Below are 17621 nucleotides of genomic sequence, written 5' to 3' on the forward strand. Positions count from 1 at the left end.
TTGTTGCATTTTACAACATATGTTAAGGCAATTTGTGCTTTAATTAAAGACATAACCGCATTTGTACAGTGTTTATATGTAATGTTTACTGTATATTTACAGAATAAACAAAATTGAAAAAGCCCTTTAACCTCCGCACCTCCATATTTTTTGCTATTTATTTCTTGGCGAACAATATAAGCGAGACACTACGGTATAAGCATTTATCAATTCAGTTGTACTGTATTGTATTGTAAATAAAATACACTTATATTGGGGCGGCATTTTTGTCTGCCCTCCAATAAGAAAACTAAGGCCGAGTCAGCTGATCCGTGACGTCACTTTCCCTCGACACGCGAAGGAGGAAGACCTTTTCGCCGGGTGTTTCTGTTGTGCACAGCGTGTACACTCGTCCTCCCCCCAAGAAATATGTACTACAAATTCAGCGGTATCACGCAAAAGCTGGCGGGTTCATCTCCGTCGACGGCTTACGCCCCACAGGTGAGCTCTTACGTTGGCGTGTGATTCTAAAGACGGACGGTCACGGTTGGCGGTGACCTTCATGGCGCTGTGTTCGCTTGCGTGCCTGCCTGCGTAAAATGCAACTTTTTCGACAAGCCGCAATGTTTAAAATATTAAGCCTGTTTACCTCACTTTTGCGTTTTAGGGTAAAATACAATAATTAACTTCATTATTTCAATGCCACCTCCATATTGTGATTATAAAGTAAAATACTAGGGTTATTGTAGTATGGTAACAAGACATATCAAGCATTTGTATCCTGACAAAACAACTCGTCTGACCTTTTAAACCTTCAATCTATTGTTGGTAAAGGTTATCTTATTATCAGGTGTTGTATGGTTTCAAATTCTATCGGACCAACAGGATGTGTTCCTGTCAAAAGTGACCTTTCGATAAAGACTCTTCGCGTGTTTTTCTTTCCCCTGTTAGGACACGATAGTTACGGTACTCAATTTATTGGTGCCATTTGTTTTGTTTTGTCCCAAATAGGCATGTGCTGGTATTATAGTCTGATGGTATAATAACCTTACGCCAAAATATGACGGTATTGCAATTACAGCTCTAAAATATGTTACTTTGAGATAAATGGGTTTTAAAAATTATTTTTTCTATTGAACATATTTTTTTTTCAAAACACAGCAAATCGAAACATAAGCATAGCGTTAAAATACATTAAAAAAAATATTCCAAATAAAATTGAAATAAATGCAGTTCTTTAGGTGAGTCTAAACCTGTAGCCACAGCTCAACATTATCACCATCAGAACAAAAATAATTATTTTCTATAAAAAGCATGTGTGTAGCACTCGAATCATGTTTACATTATACACGCACTCTCTTTCTCAACGCAGACAATTTCCAGAGACAAAAAACCCCCACATCTTTTACAACCGCTAGACATGCTAAACATGCTGGAGTTTACTTTTTTAGCTGGTGGGAAACGTTCATGAGTGTTTACTAACCTTTAGTTTTGTATAAATCCGAAATCATATCGGAGGTATTGCCTCCTCGGCAGCCAACCTCCGCAAACATGTTTTAAGCCTGAGTTATGCTCCTGTGTTGCGGTGAAGGCGCAGCGACTACGGCGTCATTTGACATTCGATGGTTCTCTGGCCAGGTGACGCGTTGCTCTGTAATTCACCGCCAAGCCACTAGAGGGGTGTGGCGTTATGTTTGTACGGTTTTGGGGCATGCTTGTTGACTTCCTCTTGACTAGTTTAACGGAGAAAAAATAAACAATGCAAGATGGAACGCTTGAATGTGGATCTTCAGCTAATCAACATTGAATTAATGTTGATCATACAAATGTTGAGGCGCAGGCGACGCAGAAGACGGTTTCGAGGCTGTCTGTCCAACTTTTGATGCTGCTTAGAGAGTTCTAGCCTTGGGTGGAAACCAGGTAGCTCTAGCGGCTAGCTTCAAACTGGCGTCGATCGCTGGGTCCAGTGTTTTGTCCGAGGTCTGCAAAGCCCTCCAGCCTGATTTTTTTGCTGTGTCCTACAACCGGCCAGTGGGAAGCCATAGCAGATTTCTGGCGTCTATGGAATTTCCCAAACTGCGTTGGAAGCCTTGATGTTAACTCATTTGCTCCCAGAAACATATAAAGACGTTCTATTTTTAAATGCTTAACTGTCCCACAAACGTATTTATACGTCTTTTGCGTTTTTTTGTACAAGAAGCATCTAGAGCTTCCGATCTATCGCCGAAACAAAAAACAAGCCTCAAAACCAATTTTAAAGCAATAAAACTGACCACTGGAGGGCAGTAGCGCATTTGTTAAGACGCCACAACCCAATTCAAACAGTACAACTTTATTAGGGAAGTTAGCAGAGCCGCGCTGCTCAGGTCCACCGCACGCTCGAGTGTCCTGCACGGAAACGCGCACGGCCAAACCAGTTCCCCCCCAGGAACATAAGTTCCCCAGGCGAACGAGACAGTGGTCACCACAAAAAAAAGACCAAAAAAAAAAATCCATCTTTACGAGACAGTCGACAATGAGGGAAAAGTTTAACCGATGTCGCAGCCACCAAACGTCATCTCTCAGTTAGGTAAGTGTGAATAAATTATTACTTTGCTATCAAAAGCTCTATTTGGCTGGTTGTTCATGTTATTTTGTAAAAGGAAAACATTATTCAGATGTTTGGGATGTCACTGAAGCAAAAAATAGCCGTGTTAAAGTCAAAGTTATGTTTGAAATTTTTGCGTTTACAAAAAGCTCATTTTCTCCGTTGTTTTCATCAGAAATTGGAGAATTGCTCAAACTAAGCTATTTTCTAATGCTGATTTCTAAAGAATGGAAAAAGATATGAACTTACTTTTTTTTCTGCTGGAAGAAGAGAGTCTAATCTTTCTTTTGGTGGGTTCCATGGTTATATAGCAATAGAACAGAATTTTTTGTGGGCCTTGCAAAATCAGTCAAAATCCAGTAAAATGGCCGGGAGCGAAGGGCCTTGCTCCGGTGAAAATGGCTGGGAGTGAATGAGTTAATGTTATCATAAAAACACCTAGGCGCTCTCAATCAGTGATGATGTATCGTATCGTGTATCAACTGTCTTTTGTTGAAAATTAAACATCAAAACAACTCTTTTGACGCCAAACCTGTGCTTTATTCTTCATATACATGAAGTGTGACACGTAAATAAGTCACAGACTCACAGCAAATATATTTACACAATAAATGATGAAGTGCACCAACCAAACATACGACATAAAGTGTTAAAAAGCTGGCAGTTTTTGGCCGACTGGGTCACCGCTTCGTGTGGCCATTCGATTCCGAAAACACCCATACTGTACTTGTCTCGGTGGTTCTTCCATTTTTTTTTTATTCAATCGCTGGCTGACCTCCAGCCCCGTATTTGGCTTGGTCCGTTTTTGCGTGTAGAAAAATAATGTTTGAGGATGGCGGTGATTTCGCTCTGAACTGGAAACAACAGTCTGAGCGGACCAAGCATAGTCCGTTTCCACCACGTCACACGCGTTGACGTGACGCGAAGTCAGGGAAAAAAAAAGGACCCAGAGAGGCTATGGCGCAGGGTCGTAAATCGGGTCTTGACGGCGCAGATCTGACGCGGAAGCATAACTCGGCCTTTACATGTCGGTTGGCCCTCCTCCTCTAAGCCGCGGCCGACTGTAACTTTCCTGTAGCCGAAGCATTCCCATACCAGCGATTTAATTTTCTTCGACGGGGAGAAAAGGTCAGGAGTTTCACCTCTTTTAGCCATTGTGTAGCACAGCTGACTCACTGACACTGAGCAACAACCAGTGGGGGAGGGTTGAGCCTTGCAGCTGAAAGCGAGAGATTTCTCCTTGCATTTTTGGGGCATAAAAAATAGGTAATACCTTAGGGACGGTATGACAGAAAATGTTTGCAGTTTTGAAACCTTGACGTTTTCATACCACGGTATCTCTTGAAATTGGTAATCAGCACATGTCTAGCACCAAATTGAAGGTGAATACCAGAGGCCAAAATTACATTGTAGTCGACTGATTCATCTAGGACAGGAAGAGTTGGCAGCGATGGCAAATCAACTTTGACTGGGTGAGTCTGGCAGCAGATGATTTCTGCTAGGCCTCCTAGTCAAATTAATTGGACGTCTAGTGCCATCAGTGGCTGTAAAACATGCACATTCACAACTAGTCCTTCTAGTTTAACGGAAAAGACAACATCGAATTTTTCTGATGTGTTATGGTTAGGGGCGTAATGGTACACAAAAATATCGGTTCGGTACGTACCTCGGTTTTGAGGTCATGGTTCGGTTCATTTTCGGTACAGTAAGAAAACAAAATGCAAAATATAAATGTGCTAGTATTTTTACACACTTTTGTGTTTTCAACAATAGGAACAGTAGCCTATACAAAGCTAGAATTCTGCTCAAAAAGTAGCGGATATTTGAAGATAATAATCCAAAAATCAATTTGCCTTTCAGACCCCGTGTATTGGTCAGCTTTCTTTCTGAAAGAAAGAAGAAAAAAGAAGTCCTGTGCTAATGAGAAAAGCAATCCCAATGACAAAGATTTTAACATGTATTTTACAATTGAAATGCCTCAATGAATTTTTTTTCTTATGAAGGGTTTTCAAAAGCTTTATTGGTGGATTTTCTCAAGTTAAAGCGCCACACAGAAATGAATAAATTTAATTGTGTTAGCAGGATGTGTGTATTATTTTTATTATTTAATTACAGGTGTTTTAGCTCATTTCAATTTATGTTATTTAAATGGCCTTTTATTTTATTATGTGTTTATATTTTACAAATGTGATGTAGTATTCATTTATATTCAGGGGTGCACATAATTTTTTCGCTCAGGTTCTCAGAGGAGGACCTGGAGATGTGACTTGGTCCTCATTGAGCTTGAGAGCCGACCCGCCTGATGCGATAAATTTATGACAAGCTTTACTTAGAGCCAATTAACTTTAATTAATTATATCAACAATTAATGCTTGATTAACATCAACTGGCACAACAAAATTGGCATTACTTTGAAGTGAAATGTAAAGAAATAAACATAAAAGCACTAATTCAAAATAAAGGGCATTATGCGGCTCCCACATTAAATCCATGGGATGGGATGTCCTCCTCATAAGACCTCATTGAACGTGCATGTTTAGCTTTGTAAAATGCGAGCAAAAACACGTTTGTCGGTGCATGTCGCTGTTCATTACCTTCATTCCGCGACTTGTCCACAGGGCGAGTGGGGTCATGTCTGATATCGATAGTTTGCTTAATTACCACATGCTCTCTGTTTTTTTCGTGCTTTTCAAAGTTTGGATGGCTGAAATTCTTTGACCCTACATAAAATGCGCTGCTCTTATCGGCGACATTGGGATTCTCACGGCACATTTCGTACCGCATTTCCGTGCGAGCATCATTTGCTTCTAGCCATGGTACCTCCTGTAGCCACTTTTCAGCAAAAGTCCTTTTTTTTCGGTAGCTCCGGTGACGTCTCTGTCGTCTGTCTGTCTTTTGACAGGGGTGGGGAACCACGGAAGTAATTACTCAGTGTGGCCTGCCTCTTCGACATTTTGAGAAGTTATTTTCTCATGTCCGCCGCAAATACAGTGGTCAGCCATCGGTACGCAAAAGCGTATGGAAGCCGTTGAGGGCCAGCGCGTTTGTCTACGTCCAGTACGCATGCGCGCATGCGGACCACTTATGTGCACCCCTGTTTATATTGTATATTTTATGTTGTATAACTTTAGTTCCTATGTGAATATTAGTTCCTACTTGTTTTGTTGCGGTAGGAGGGTATTGTATTGAACACGGGGCCGTGTTGGTTGTTATTATAGCAGAGAAGACAACTGTAAATCAACAAAGACAAGTCAACTGTGCCCTGATCTACCACTCAAGAGATCTGATGGACTCAAAAAGTGGGTTACGATTGCATATTAGTTTGAAAATCGACCGGATACACCGTATTTTTACACAAGTGACTTCCGGTCTGCTAGCTAGTAGTATTGACGCAGGAGGGCCGCCAGTATTTCCAGGAATTGACCGCCTGACCTGTGGGCAATTATTTGTCTTATCAGATTACTAAGGGTTTTCAATTTTTCCAGATTTCAAAAGGGCTAATACAGTAACGTTATTTAATTTATCAAGCAAAACTATTGGCTACAATCTTTTTCACACAAGATTTTGTTATTCTCACTTTTTGTTGTCGCTCATCAACATAAACCGTGGTATTTCATTGACTACTGTAGAGTGAAAGTTGGCTCGAACTATAGGTGGGAAAAAGGAGGTCCTCATTTCCGCAGGTGAACTGAAGGTCTGCACATTGTCTGTGAAGTCGTTGCATCTTAGCACCTTTATCTTATCGCGGTTTCACAGCACCGTAATTAGCACCTCTACAGGTAGGTCGTGTGATGACATCATTAGTTTAGAAATGCACATGTACCGTGTATGTATGCTCATATGGTATTTCTAGTTTCTTCTCCAAAAATAAAGCAGACGAACGTCTGCCATTGCTGTTTTTAAAGCTAATCCCCCTTCTGAATTGCTAATTTTGAATCATCTTTCATGTTTACATATTAAAATGCCACATTTAATTCCCCCGCTTATCGACCATCTGCTTCTTACACACATAATTCGGTCACCTCCCCAGGCTAAAGATATTCGCTTCAATGTCAGCATCAGCGGCATTAAAAACTCGTTTTAAACCCAGGCATGAAAATCTCTCACCTTTTGGCGAAATTCGCCACTTTGAAGTAAAATATGGTGACCTACGTGAATTGTGTAGATCCGAGGAGAATATTTTTAAGGGGGGGGTGGGGGTCGAGAGATTTTCATGAATGTCGGACGCTCGGGGGAAAGCGGCACAAAGCCCAAAAAGCGCACCAGAGTGGCCAAAACGTTGACTTATTTCAACGAACCAAAGGAGGGTACACTGTTGTGTCCTCTCTCTTCAATGCCAAGCTTGGCTGCACGTCGGCCGTGAATGAACACCTAAAGCGCCGTCACCCAGTTGTAATTTTGGAAGCTGACAGGAGATCATTACAAGCTGGCAGATCGTAAGTCCATCTAACTAACTAACGATATTTTTTATCAAAGTTGCTAAGCCTGTCGCGATATGCAATGAGTCAATTTATCGCACGGTAAATAGAAATGAGGGCGGTAATTTGCACAGCTGCGTTTTATGGCCAGGCACGCGTGCATACATTTGTGCTTGGATGCTGATGGCATATGAGACAACAGTTCCTTTCACAGATGCTTATTGGTCATCAACACTCAGTACAATAAAAGTTCAAACATACAAAATAAGGAAAAACGTGTATATTAACCCTTTAACACCGAACGTGTCGGCAGCGACGCGTTTACGCATATCGTCTTTGAAGCTTCGTCACGCTGTAATTATGTCACCCACGTGCCGCTGGTTGGTCTCATTTGAAAGTTCGGAAGTTGATGTCCACACCAGTTTTTATTTAAAGTCAATCGACCAAGAAAAACGGGAGATAATGTCATTTGAATTTTATATTTTTATTGCACTCATAAATATGCATTAAAACGCTGCATGGACCATGCATCTATCTCCATATTTCCATCATTTCTTGTCCTTTTTCAAAACCGAAAGCAGCACAAAAGACTACATATCCCAAGAGCCGTTGTGTAGTGATGTCAAGAAGGACGAACTGAATGTGATCATTTTTAACAAATTTCCGAGCGAGGCACCAACTAATGAAAGGGAGGCATGCGAAGCAAGCAACGGCCGGTTGGTTTGAGCGAGCGACTTTGAAACGTGCAGAATAAATCTAAAACTACATTTAGCGCAAACTAATGCATTATTTCATTAACTCAAGGATGAAGATGAGCCGTATTTGTCGTTGTTTTCTTTTGATGAGTCGCCGTCTCGGCGAGTAGAAGTGACAGCAGCGCGTAAACACCGTGAGAGTAGGCGTTGTGACATTGTGTGAGACCGTGACGCAGCTCCGTGACCTGTTCAAGAAGAAGCTTTATTGAGTGCGCAAAAAAAAAAAAAAAACCTTTATTGGGTCGCATGTCTGAAAATTTTTAATTGAACTGAACTACTTTTGAATTTTATGTAGATGTGTGTTCGAGAAGCTTGATTGCATGTATGTATATACTTTTGATAAGGTGATGGGTAGAACACCTAACTTCACAAAGAGATATCCTCCAAACCCTTTGTGCGTTAGATGATATATATAATATTTTATCTCACTATTTTGCACTGTATATAACCTGTTTTGACCATAGTATCCAACAGCCACTAGTCTGATAATACACACAGGAGCCCTCGATATTGCGAAACAAAAATCAGAGCTTTTAAAGCAAGACTTCACTGAACTGATAAACAAAGTCGGAACTTTAAATACTGAGGTGTTTTTCAGTGGACCCATACCCGCGCCCAGGCTGGGGGATGAAAGTTTCAGCAGAGTGATGATGCTTAACAAATGGCTCAAAGCAACATGCGCTGGACAATCGATGTACTTCATTGACAATTTCAACATATTTTCAGGGCGCAGGCACCTCTTTAAGAACGATGGCCTTCACCTAAATAAGTCAGGAGTGCGGTTACTAAGCAGCAGCATGTTTTATCTCTTGAGGCACAGACAGTCTGCTTATCTCGAGGAAAGGAGGCAAGCTGTCCCAAAACATCGGATAAACATGGTGGCTGGGATGAGTGCTGAATCAGACAGTGTGCACGCAGGATCAATCTCTCCTCCAAAAATGGAGCCGATAGTCGCTGAAGGGGAAGTGACTAAGCTAGCCCCGCCAGGCTGTGACCAACCCTCCTCTGCTGAGGCTCCACTGCCTCAACGGAAGGAGACCCTGGTAGCAGGTGATCGACCCCCTTCAGACGAGACTCAAGAAGTGGCTCCATCAGCTCAACAGGAGGAGAACGACCCGACCGTGCAATCCTCTGCTGTCGAGGCCCCATCCAGCACCAAATCCTCGCACTCCAAGACGCCACCATGCCGCCGACTCCAGGCTAAGGCCCCATCCAGCCCCAAATCCTCACACTCCAAGACGCCACCACGCCGCCGACTCCAGGATAAGGCCCCATCCAGCACCAAATCCTCACACTCCAAGACGCCACCACTCCGCCGACTCAGTCAGGCTAAGGCCTCATCAAGGCCTAAATCCCCACAGTCCCGGAAGCCACCCCGCCGACGACTTAGTTTGGATGGAATAATGAGTCAACCTGATTGGGACTCCATGGGTCTAGATAGCAAGGTTAACCAGTCTCTTGATCTCCTCAAGTTCATGTCTTCGCTTCCACCCTGTACCTGCCACACCCGACAGGTGCCAGGGGAAGATGGCAACAAACCAACCAGCTTCCACTGGAATTCTCTCGGGGCAAAGCCAAAGCACTACAACTCTGGAACTACACGGTATTATCCTTCTATGGAGGAAGCCATGTTTGCGACACCAATATGATGTGCACCGGGTCCAGGCTGTGAAAACATTACAAAGACTTTTCTGTCCCAGCAAAAGCCGGGGCCTTATGGAGTACAGTATGTATGCTCAACAATCCCAGTGGTGATAAACAACAAAAAAAGGGCTAGACTGGTGAGAAATAAAAAACGTTCAATAAATTCTGCCAACCTGTTAACCATAGTATGTCATTCCCAAAGCTCACCAGTGAATCCAGTCTGGCATCTCCAATTGGCTCTGCTAAATATTAGATCTTTAGCTGGCAAATCTTTCTTAATTAATGATTTTATCTGCAAACATAACCTTGACATGTTGTTCCTAACAGAAACTTGGTTAGATCAAGATAAGAGTTCGACAGTTCTGATCGAGGCAACCCCCGCAAACTTCAATTTCTTTAGTGCGCCAAGAACCCATAAGAAAGGAGGTGGGGTTGCCAGTCTGATCAGGGACAGTTTTCAATGCACGAATATTTCATGTGGTCAGTTTGATTCCTTTGAGTATATTGTCATTCAGCTAAAAAGCCCTTGCAGAGCTGCCTTGGTAACAATTTACAGACCACCGAAGTATAACACAATGTTCTTTGATGAGTTTACCAAAATACTGTCTTCCGTGTGCATGGACTTTGATTGTGTTGTTTTAGTGGGTGACTTTAACATTCATGTTGATAATCCTGAAGAAGGATGTGCTAGAGAGCTTTTAAATATTTTGGATACATTTGGTTTATCTCAGCATGTCACAGTTCCAACACATAACAGAGGGCACATACTGGACTTAATAATATCCAAAGGTCTTAACATCTCTGAGGTCACAGTGAATGATGTTGCTCTGTCTGATCACTACTGCATTATGTTTAAAATGACCACCCCTGTCCATCCTCTGAAAAGGGAAACAGAGTTTATTAGGAAGCGTTACATAAGTGATAACACATGTGCGTTATTCACACAGGCCTATGCCTCATTATTAACCCCTACAATAGCTCCAGTGGAAGAACTTGTAAATAGTTTCAGTTCCGGTGTGATGACTGTAATGGACACTATTGCCCCGATTAAGACAAAAACCTTGTCAAGAAAGAAGAGGTCACCCTGGAGAAATGCCATACTAGCTATAAAACAAAAGCAAGTTTGTAGACGAGCAGAACGCAGATGGCGAAAAAACAAACTCCTAGTTTTTTATGATATCTACAAAGAGAGTCTTCGCAAATACAACCAGGAACTGAAAAATGCTAGACAATCATATTTTTCAGAGATCATTAGTAGAAACACCAACAATACTCGCACACTATTTTCTGTTGTTGACAAACTGACAAACCCACAAGCATCAATACCTCAGGAATTGGCATCTGAGGTGTCCTGTAATAATTTCGCAGCATTTTTTACACACAAAGTACTAATGATTAGACAGACTGTGTGCAACTCCGGATTAACAAATGTTACACTAAATGCCTCCCAACATGTCCCCCACGTCAATCTTAGACAGTTTAGCCTCTTGGACTATGCCACTTTAACAGAAATTGTGTCGAAACTAAAGCCCACAACATGCTGCCTTGACATCCTTCCTTCAAACTTTTTCAAAACTGTTTTTCATTGCATAGCCCCAGACATACTTCAGATTATAAATACTTCCCTCCAAACAGGAGAGTTTCCTCAGACTTTAAAAACTGCAGTAATAAAACCTCTCCTAAAAAAACCTAATCTGGATGCCTCAACCATTAGTAATTACAGGCCAATATCAAATCTGACATTCCTGGGGAAAATTATCGAAAGGGTTGTGTTTGAACAGATCCAGACTTTTATGATCCAAAACAATCTTTTTGACTCATTTCAGTCTGGATTTCGGCCACAACACAGCACCGAGACCGTGCTTATCAAAGTCCTAAATGATATTCGTCGGAATACCGATGCAGGCAAATCATCTGTTCTGCTACTATTGGATCTCAGCGCCGCATTTGACACGGTTGATCACAACATACTACTCAGCAGATTGGAACAGTGGGTAGGGCTTACTGACACTATTCTTCAGTGGTTCACATCCTATTTACATGATAGGGATTTCTTTGTGTCAATCGGAAATTATCAGTCAGAACGAACCAAATTCACGTGTGGAGTCCCTCAAGGGTCAATTCTTGGACCACTCTTATTTAACATCTATATGCTTCCGTTAGCTCAGATAATGGAACAGTATGACATCTCCTATCACGCCTATGCAGATGACACACAACTGTACATTTCTGTGTCCCCACATGATTATAGTCCCTTAGTCTCCCTGAGTAAATGCATTCATCAAATCAATGAATGGATGTGCCAGAATTTTCTCCAGTTAAATGTGGAGAAAACAGAGGTGATCATTTTTGGGCCAAAAAAGGAAAGGTCAAAGATAAGCAGCCAACTTAGCACAATGTCACTTACAGCTACAAATCAAGTCAGAAACCTTGGCGTAATTATTGACTCAGACCTAAAATTTGATAGCCATCTAAAGTCCGTCACTAAATCCGCTTATTACCACCTAAAAAATATAACCAGAATTAAGGGGCTTCTGACTCAACAAGACATGGAAAAACTTATGCATGCATTCGTTTTCAGCAGATTGGACTACTGCAACGGTATATTTACAGGTCTTGATAAAAAATCAGTCAGGAAGCTGCAGCTAGTACAGAATGCTGCAGCCAGAGTCCTCACAAATACAAGGAAGCTGGACCACATTACACCGGTTTTGAAATCGCTACACTGGCTTCCAGTGAGTCAAAGGATAGACTATAAAATACTACTGCTCGTCTACAAAACACTTAATGGCCTTGGACCAAAATACATGCTTGACTTGTTAGATTCCTATGAGACATCTAGACCCCTAAGGTCGTCTGGAACGGGTCTTCTGCATGTTCCAAGAACAAGAACCAAGCAGGGTGAGGCAGCATTTAGTTATTATGCTCCTCACCTCTGGAACAAGTTACCCGAAGGTCTGAAGTATGCTCAAACCGTTAGCTCATTTAAATCAGGGCTAAAAACGCTTTTGTTTAGCACTGCATATCCATAACTGTCTATATATTTCAATCTACCTGCCTTCTATTCCTCTTGTGCTTATCTCCATTGCTGATTTCAATGATTATTATTAGTAGTAGTTTTTGCTTTATTTCTATTTTTGTTTTATTTTTATTTATTTATTTTTATTCTGTGATTAAATGCGATCTTTTGTCTTGGTTTTTACGTTGTGTTGATTTAAATGTGATTTTTATGGTTTTCATGTGATGTAAAGCACTTTGAATTGCCTTGTGTTGAATTGTGCTATATAAATAAATTTGCCTTGCCTTGCCTTGCCTAGTATGTGTAAAGGCCAAAAACGCCTATGACCATACCCGCTGTTTGTGTTGAATTGTCAAACATAAAACTATTCAATCTTATTTTTTTCTATTGAATGTTTATCCTAACAAGTTGAATAAATATGATCAAGCTTGAAAACGGTTGGTCAAGCATGTTTGGTTGTCAATGGGACATCAACATTACAATTTTTGAAAAAAGATTTTTTTTTACTTTTTGGGTCCAAAATGTGGATTATAATTTGTCAGTGAAGAAAACAACAGTTTGGACATGAAGTTCAAGGTGTCCCGAAAAAAGAGACCCAACTTGGCCATTGTAAACATTTTTTTCTTTGAAATATAAAGGCAACATCAAATGCATGCAAATTCGGCCAAAATAGGCTGAAGTGTTAAATGGTTAAACACTGTAAACGTTAGCATTGCTACATTGAGGCTATTGGGGGGAAAAAGACAACCTACATTAGCCTGCTATAAAACATTGGCAGTCTTCTCCAAAACCCAAACATGCGGTTAAAGGTGACACTTCAAAAATGAAAAATCGCTGGTCAACAGCATTTGCAAATGAGAAAAGTGAAAAAAAAATTCATCATTGACACCACATGCAATGACAAAAAGAGTTTTTTTGCCGAGTGTAAAGCTTACGGTTAGTGGTTTAGCGAACATACTTCCGGCGAACATTTCAAAATAAAAGCACGTCATGTTCGTCATATAAATAACGATTTCTGGAGTTAATCCCACATACTTCAGAAGTCAGATTCTACACTAAGAATAGCTTTAAAATGACACCTTTTATGGAAAATTTGATTGGCAATCAATAATTATTATACTACTATAATATATAGAAGTATACTATAATTGAATGCTATATTTTTTAAAAGAATTGTTTTGAATCATGTTGGAAAGGCGAAGTCGGTGTTCTGAATCTGTTTACATTCCATTCTTTTGCACTAGTTAAGGCTATCAGCATTTGACCTCATTGTTTATTTGTGACTTATTGTTGTTATTTACGTGTTTATTTGTACTTTAATTAAGACTTTAAGTGTTCCAAAATGTTTTTTGTGAATTAATAAGCATCATAAAAAAATGTATTTGCTACATTAGTTTAAAAAAAAAAAAAAAATTAAAAAAAGGGGGGGAAATTATTAGATTAGTCGACTAATTGTAAAATTAGTCGGCTGACTAATCGGGAGAAAATTAGTCGTTTGGGACAGCCCTGTACAACACTGTACAACTCACAGTGTACCTGAACAAATTTCCTCCACACCCTTCTCAACTTTTTAACCCCTAACACATTTTCATGCCTGTAAACCCCTTTCTTCTCTATTGGCATTGACGGTGATGGCAATAGTCCATCATACAAAAAGTTTTTTCTTTACCACTTTTACAGTGCAGCACATGTTAGCGATGGACACAGTAATACTTGATGGCGCTAGACTTCAATCCATTTTGACTGGGAAAGGCTGGCAAAGAATGATTGCAATAGCAGCAATTTGAAGAGCTGACAGAGGTCATTCGCTATGATGTTTGTCTTTAAACATTGGAGCTCACTGGTTGTCCATTCATTTTGCAGGGTTTGAAGCCAGTCATTCCGGCCGAATCATCCTCAATGATCTTTGCCACACCTACCAAAGTGGTGTCAGAAGCGAAGCCTGTTGTGGAGTACTTGGGGACCAATAAGGTGCCTGACCTCCAGAGGATATTCCAGGTAATCATGTTGTGGAATCAATACTAAAATACTTACCGTATTTTTCGGACCATAAGTCGCACCTGAGTATAAGTCGCACCAGCCGTAAAATGCCCAACGAAGAGGGAAAAAAAATAAGTCGCACTAACCCTAACCCTACCAAACAGATTCGCATCATAGTAAATAAATGAAAATTAACTGCTATTACAGCAATGACACAAACGGTTAGCATGCGTTCGCTAGCATTAGCACATCGTTCAAACAACCACACAACTGGCTCTAAGTGTCCGATCGTGGGTGGAAAACACAACAAAAACAGAAAAGATTATACACACAGGCGTTGCCTCTGAAGAGATATTTTACAAGCATAAACAATGAACGTAAGTTCGCAGCCTATTTGTTTCTCTCTCTCTCTCTGCCCCCCCCCCCCCACCACCACCACAACTCGCTCGGATGCTGCGTAGCTGTTTGTCTTCTTCTGCCGTGTGAGCGCTCTTCTTCGCGTAAACAAGTGCGAGTGCGCCCCCACTTGGGCGTGAAAGTGCCACAAACTAATTGCATGCATTTCAATATAAAAAAGTCAATAATACAATTGAACACACATTGCCAAAGGCTGAACGCGAACGTGGCCATAAGAGTTATTTAGATAACTATAGCATAAAGAACATGCTAACAAATTGTCCAAATCATCAGTTTCACAAAAATTATTAACACTCATAACGTGTTAATAATTTCACACATAAGTCGCTCCTGAGTATAAGTCGCACCTCCAGCCAAACTATGGGGGAAAAAAAACTGCGACTTATTGTCCGAAAAATATGGTATTTGTTTTTATGCAAGTCCAGATTTTTTTTTTTTTTTTGTGTAATTTAGAAACCTGATGGCATCCCCATTCACCTGAAGCGCGGCTACCCCGACCGGCTGCTTTACCGCACCACCATGGCCCTGACCATAGGGGGCGCGCTCTACTGCCTGGTGGCCCTCTACATGGCAGCCCAGCCTAGAAACAAGTGACCAACGCCAACAGATCAGATTCTCACTTGACACTTTTTTGCCAATGTTCTCCACCAAGTTGCTTCAGAATACTCAAGAGTTTCCAAACAAAACCACTTGGTGGAAGCAAGGCTTTTTTTTTGACATGTCGCCAATTTGTATGTGAACTCAACAATGAGCCTCTGTGATACCACTTGGAAATGTAAAAAAAAAAAAAAGTTTATCCCACACAATAGAAGACAATATCCAGTTTATTATAGTTTGTATGAAAAAAATATTTAATTGAATAAATTTTCGGGGAAAACAAAGCCAATCGTCATTTCTTAACTTGCTCCAGGGTTTCCCCAAGAAAACTTACAAAGCCTGCTGGTAGAGAAGCCCAGCGGCAGCCTACCAAAAAAAAATGTTAGGTTGACAGTAGGGGTGTGACAAAGTATCGAAATGGTGACATATCGTGATACTTTGTATACCAAAAGGTTATCGATATGCTCCTGCCAAGAATCGAGCGATCATTTTAAAAAGGTGTCAATTAAAAAAAAAAAAGTTGCTACCAAAATCTTCCACCTTAACCCTTTAATGCCTGCAATATGAAGCAATTGTCAGAGAATGACAAAATTTCAAAAATAAGGTCTTAATTAGGGTTGTTCCGATCGTTTTTTTGCTCCCGATCTGATCGTTTTAGTTTGAGTATCTGCCGATCCCGATATTTCCCGATCCGATTGCTTTTTTTTTTTTGCTCCCGATTCAATTCCAATCATTCCCCATAATTTTTCCCGATCATATAAATTTTGATTGATGCATTAAGAAAAAAAATGAATAAAACTCGGACGAATATATACATTCAACATACAGTACATAAGTACTGTATTTGTTTAATATGACAATAAATCCTCAAGATGGCATTTACATTATTAACATTCTTTCTGTGAGAGGGATCCACGGATAGAAAGACTTGTGACTTTGTATATTGTGACTAAATATTGGCATCTAGTGTATTTGTTGAGCTTTCAGTAAATGATACTGCAGCCATTCAACCCAAATGCATGATGGGAAGTGGAACCATGACTGTGTGTAGTGCTACCAATTGATATATCTTCTCTGCGTTGAGAAACAACTTAAGGTGTTAAGAAAAAGATCAATTGCTACCTTGCTTCCCCACATAGCTTCCCTTGATAATTCTAATCGTAGGGAGAGGGATTGTAAGGCTTTAGCCAATTAAAAAAAGGCTCCAAAGACTGCCTAAATTCACTGTACTCATTTTACGCTGTGTTTTATCCCTCTATATTGGTAAAACGGTGCCATTACAGGTTGAGCGCGACAGTGCGTGAGTGAGTCGTGCAGCGCATGCAGTAATTGCATTAAATGTTTTTACGTGATACATTTAAAAAAAAAAAAAAAAAATTACCGCTGTTATAGGGATAAATTTGATAACCCTACCTTAAGCCTTAACTAAAGACTGGATGAGTGTAACATATTATGTCTTTAACATTAAATACAATTAGAAAACGATTTAATTAAAAAATACATATATATTAAAAAATGCATGGCCGATATTTTTTTGCCGATTCCGATACTTTGAAAATGAAGTGATCGGACCCGATCGATCGGCACATCTCTAGTCTTAATGAAACCTTTTTTTCAAATTTGTAAAAAAAGATGACAGATATATGTGCAATAAGCGCTCTGATATCTATAACCCTTGCTAAATCCTGTTTATTTTTCTCATGGAACCTGCAGATGTATGAGTTGACTTGCATCCATTTTTTTTTTTTTTTTTGGAAAGATATTTCAAATTTCTGAATTAGTCTCAAAATCATGAAATTCTAAGTGTATCAAATGTGATACATTTGGCAAGAAAGGGATAATAGTGTCTCAATTAACTCTAAGGCTGCATTGACCGTGCTCGACGCCCAATCCATTTAGACTGGGAATGTTTGTTCATTCGAAACCAGAGCATTCACAGTCATTCTGTCCAATTTTCAGGGCATTTACAGGTCACTTGCTGTTCATTTTAGGGCATTTACAGGTCATTTCCTGTTGAGTTTGAGTCACTGCCTATAGACCCTACTCACATGTAGACATGTGCCGGTTACCGGTTTCACGGTTTACCGTGGTGTGAAAACGTCGCGGTTTCAAAACCACTAAAATTTTCCGTCATACCTTAGTACGGTATTTGCTATTTTTCATGTACCAAAATGCAGCCGAATTGGCTTAGTGCGGCAGCGCTCACCCCTTCCCGTTTGTTGCCG

At 40.4% G+C, this 17621-nt stretch overlaps 1 protein-coding gene across 1 annotated transcript; it reads left to right on the plus strand.

The window, feature by feature from the left end:
• The first annotated feature begins 313 nt into the window (after positions 1–313).
• LOC130910041 (cytochrome c oxidase subunit 7A-related protein, mitochondrial) lies at positions 314–15680 on the plus strand. Its single transcript, XM_057827069.1, has 3 exons — positions 314–480; positions 14266–14400; positions 15253–15680. Exons 1-3 carry the CDS (start codon positions 409–411, stop codon positions 15391–15393), a joined length of 348 nt encoding a protein of 115 aa, XP_057683052.1. The 5' UTR covers positions 314–408; the 3' UTR covers positions 15394–15680.
• The last annotated feature ends 1941 nt before the right edge of the window (positions 15681–17621 follow it).

This window comes from Corythoichthys intestinalis, chromosome 21 (genome assembly GCF_030265065.1).
Source record: "Corythoichthys intestinalis isolate RoL2023-P3 chromosome 21, ASM3026506v1, whole genome shotgun sequence".
In the NCBI taxonomy this organism is placed as follows: domain Eukaryota; kingdom Metazoa; phylum Chordata; class Actinopteri; order Syngnathiformes; family Syngnathidae; genus Corythoichthys; species Corythoichthys intestinalis.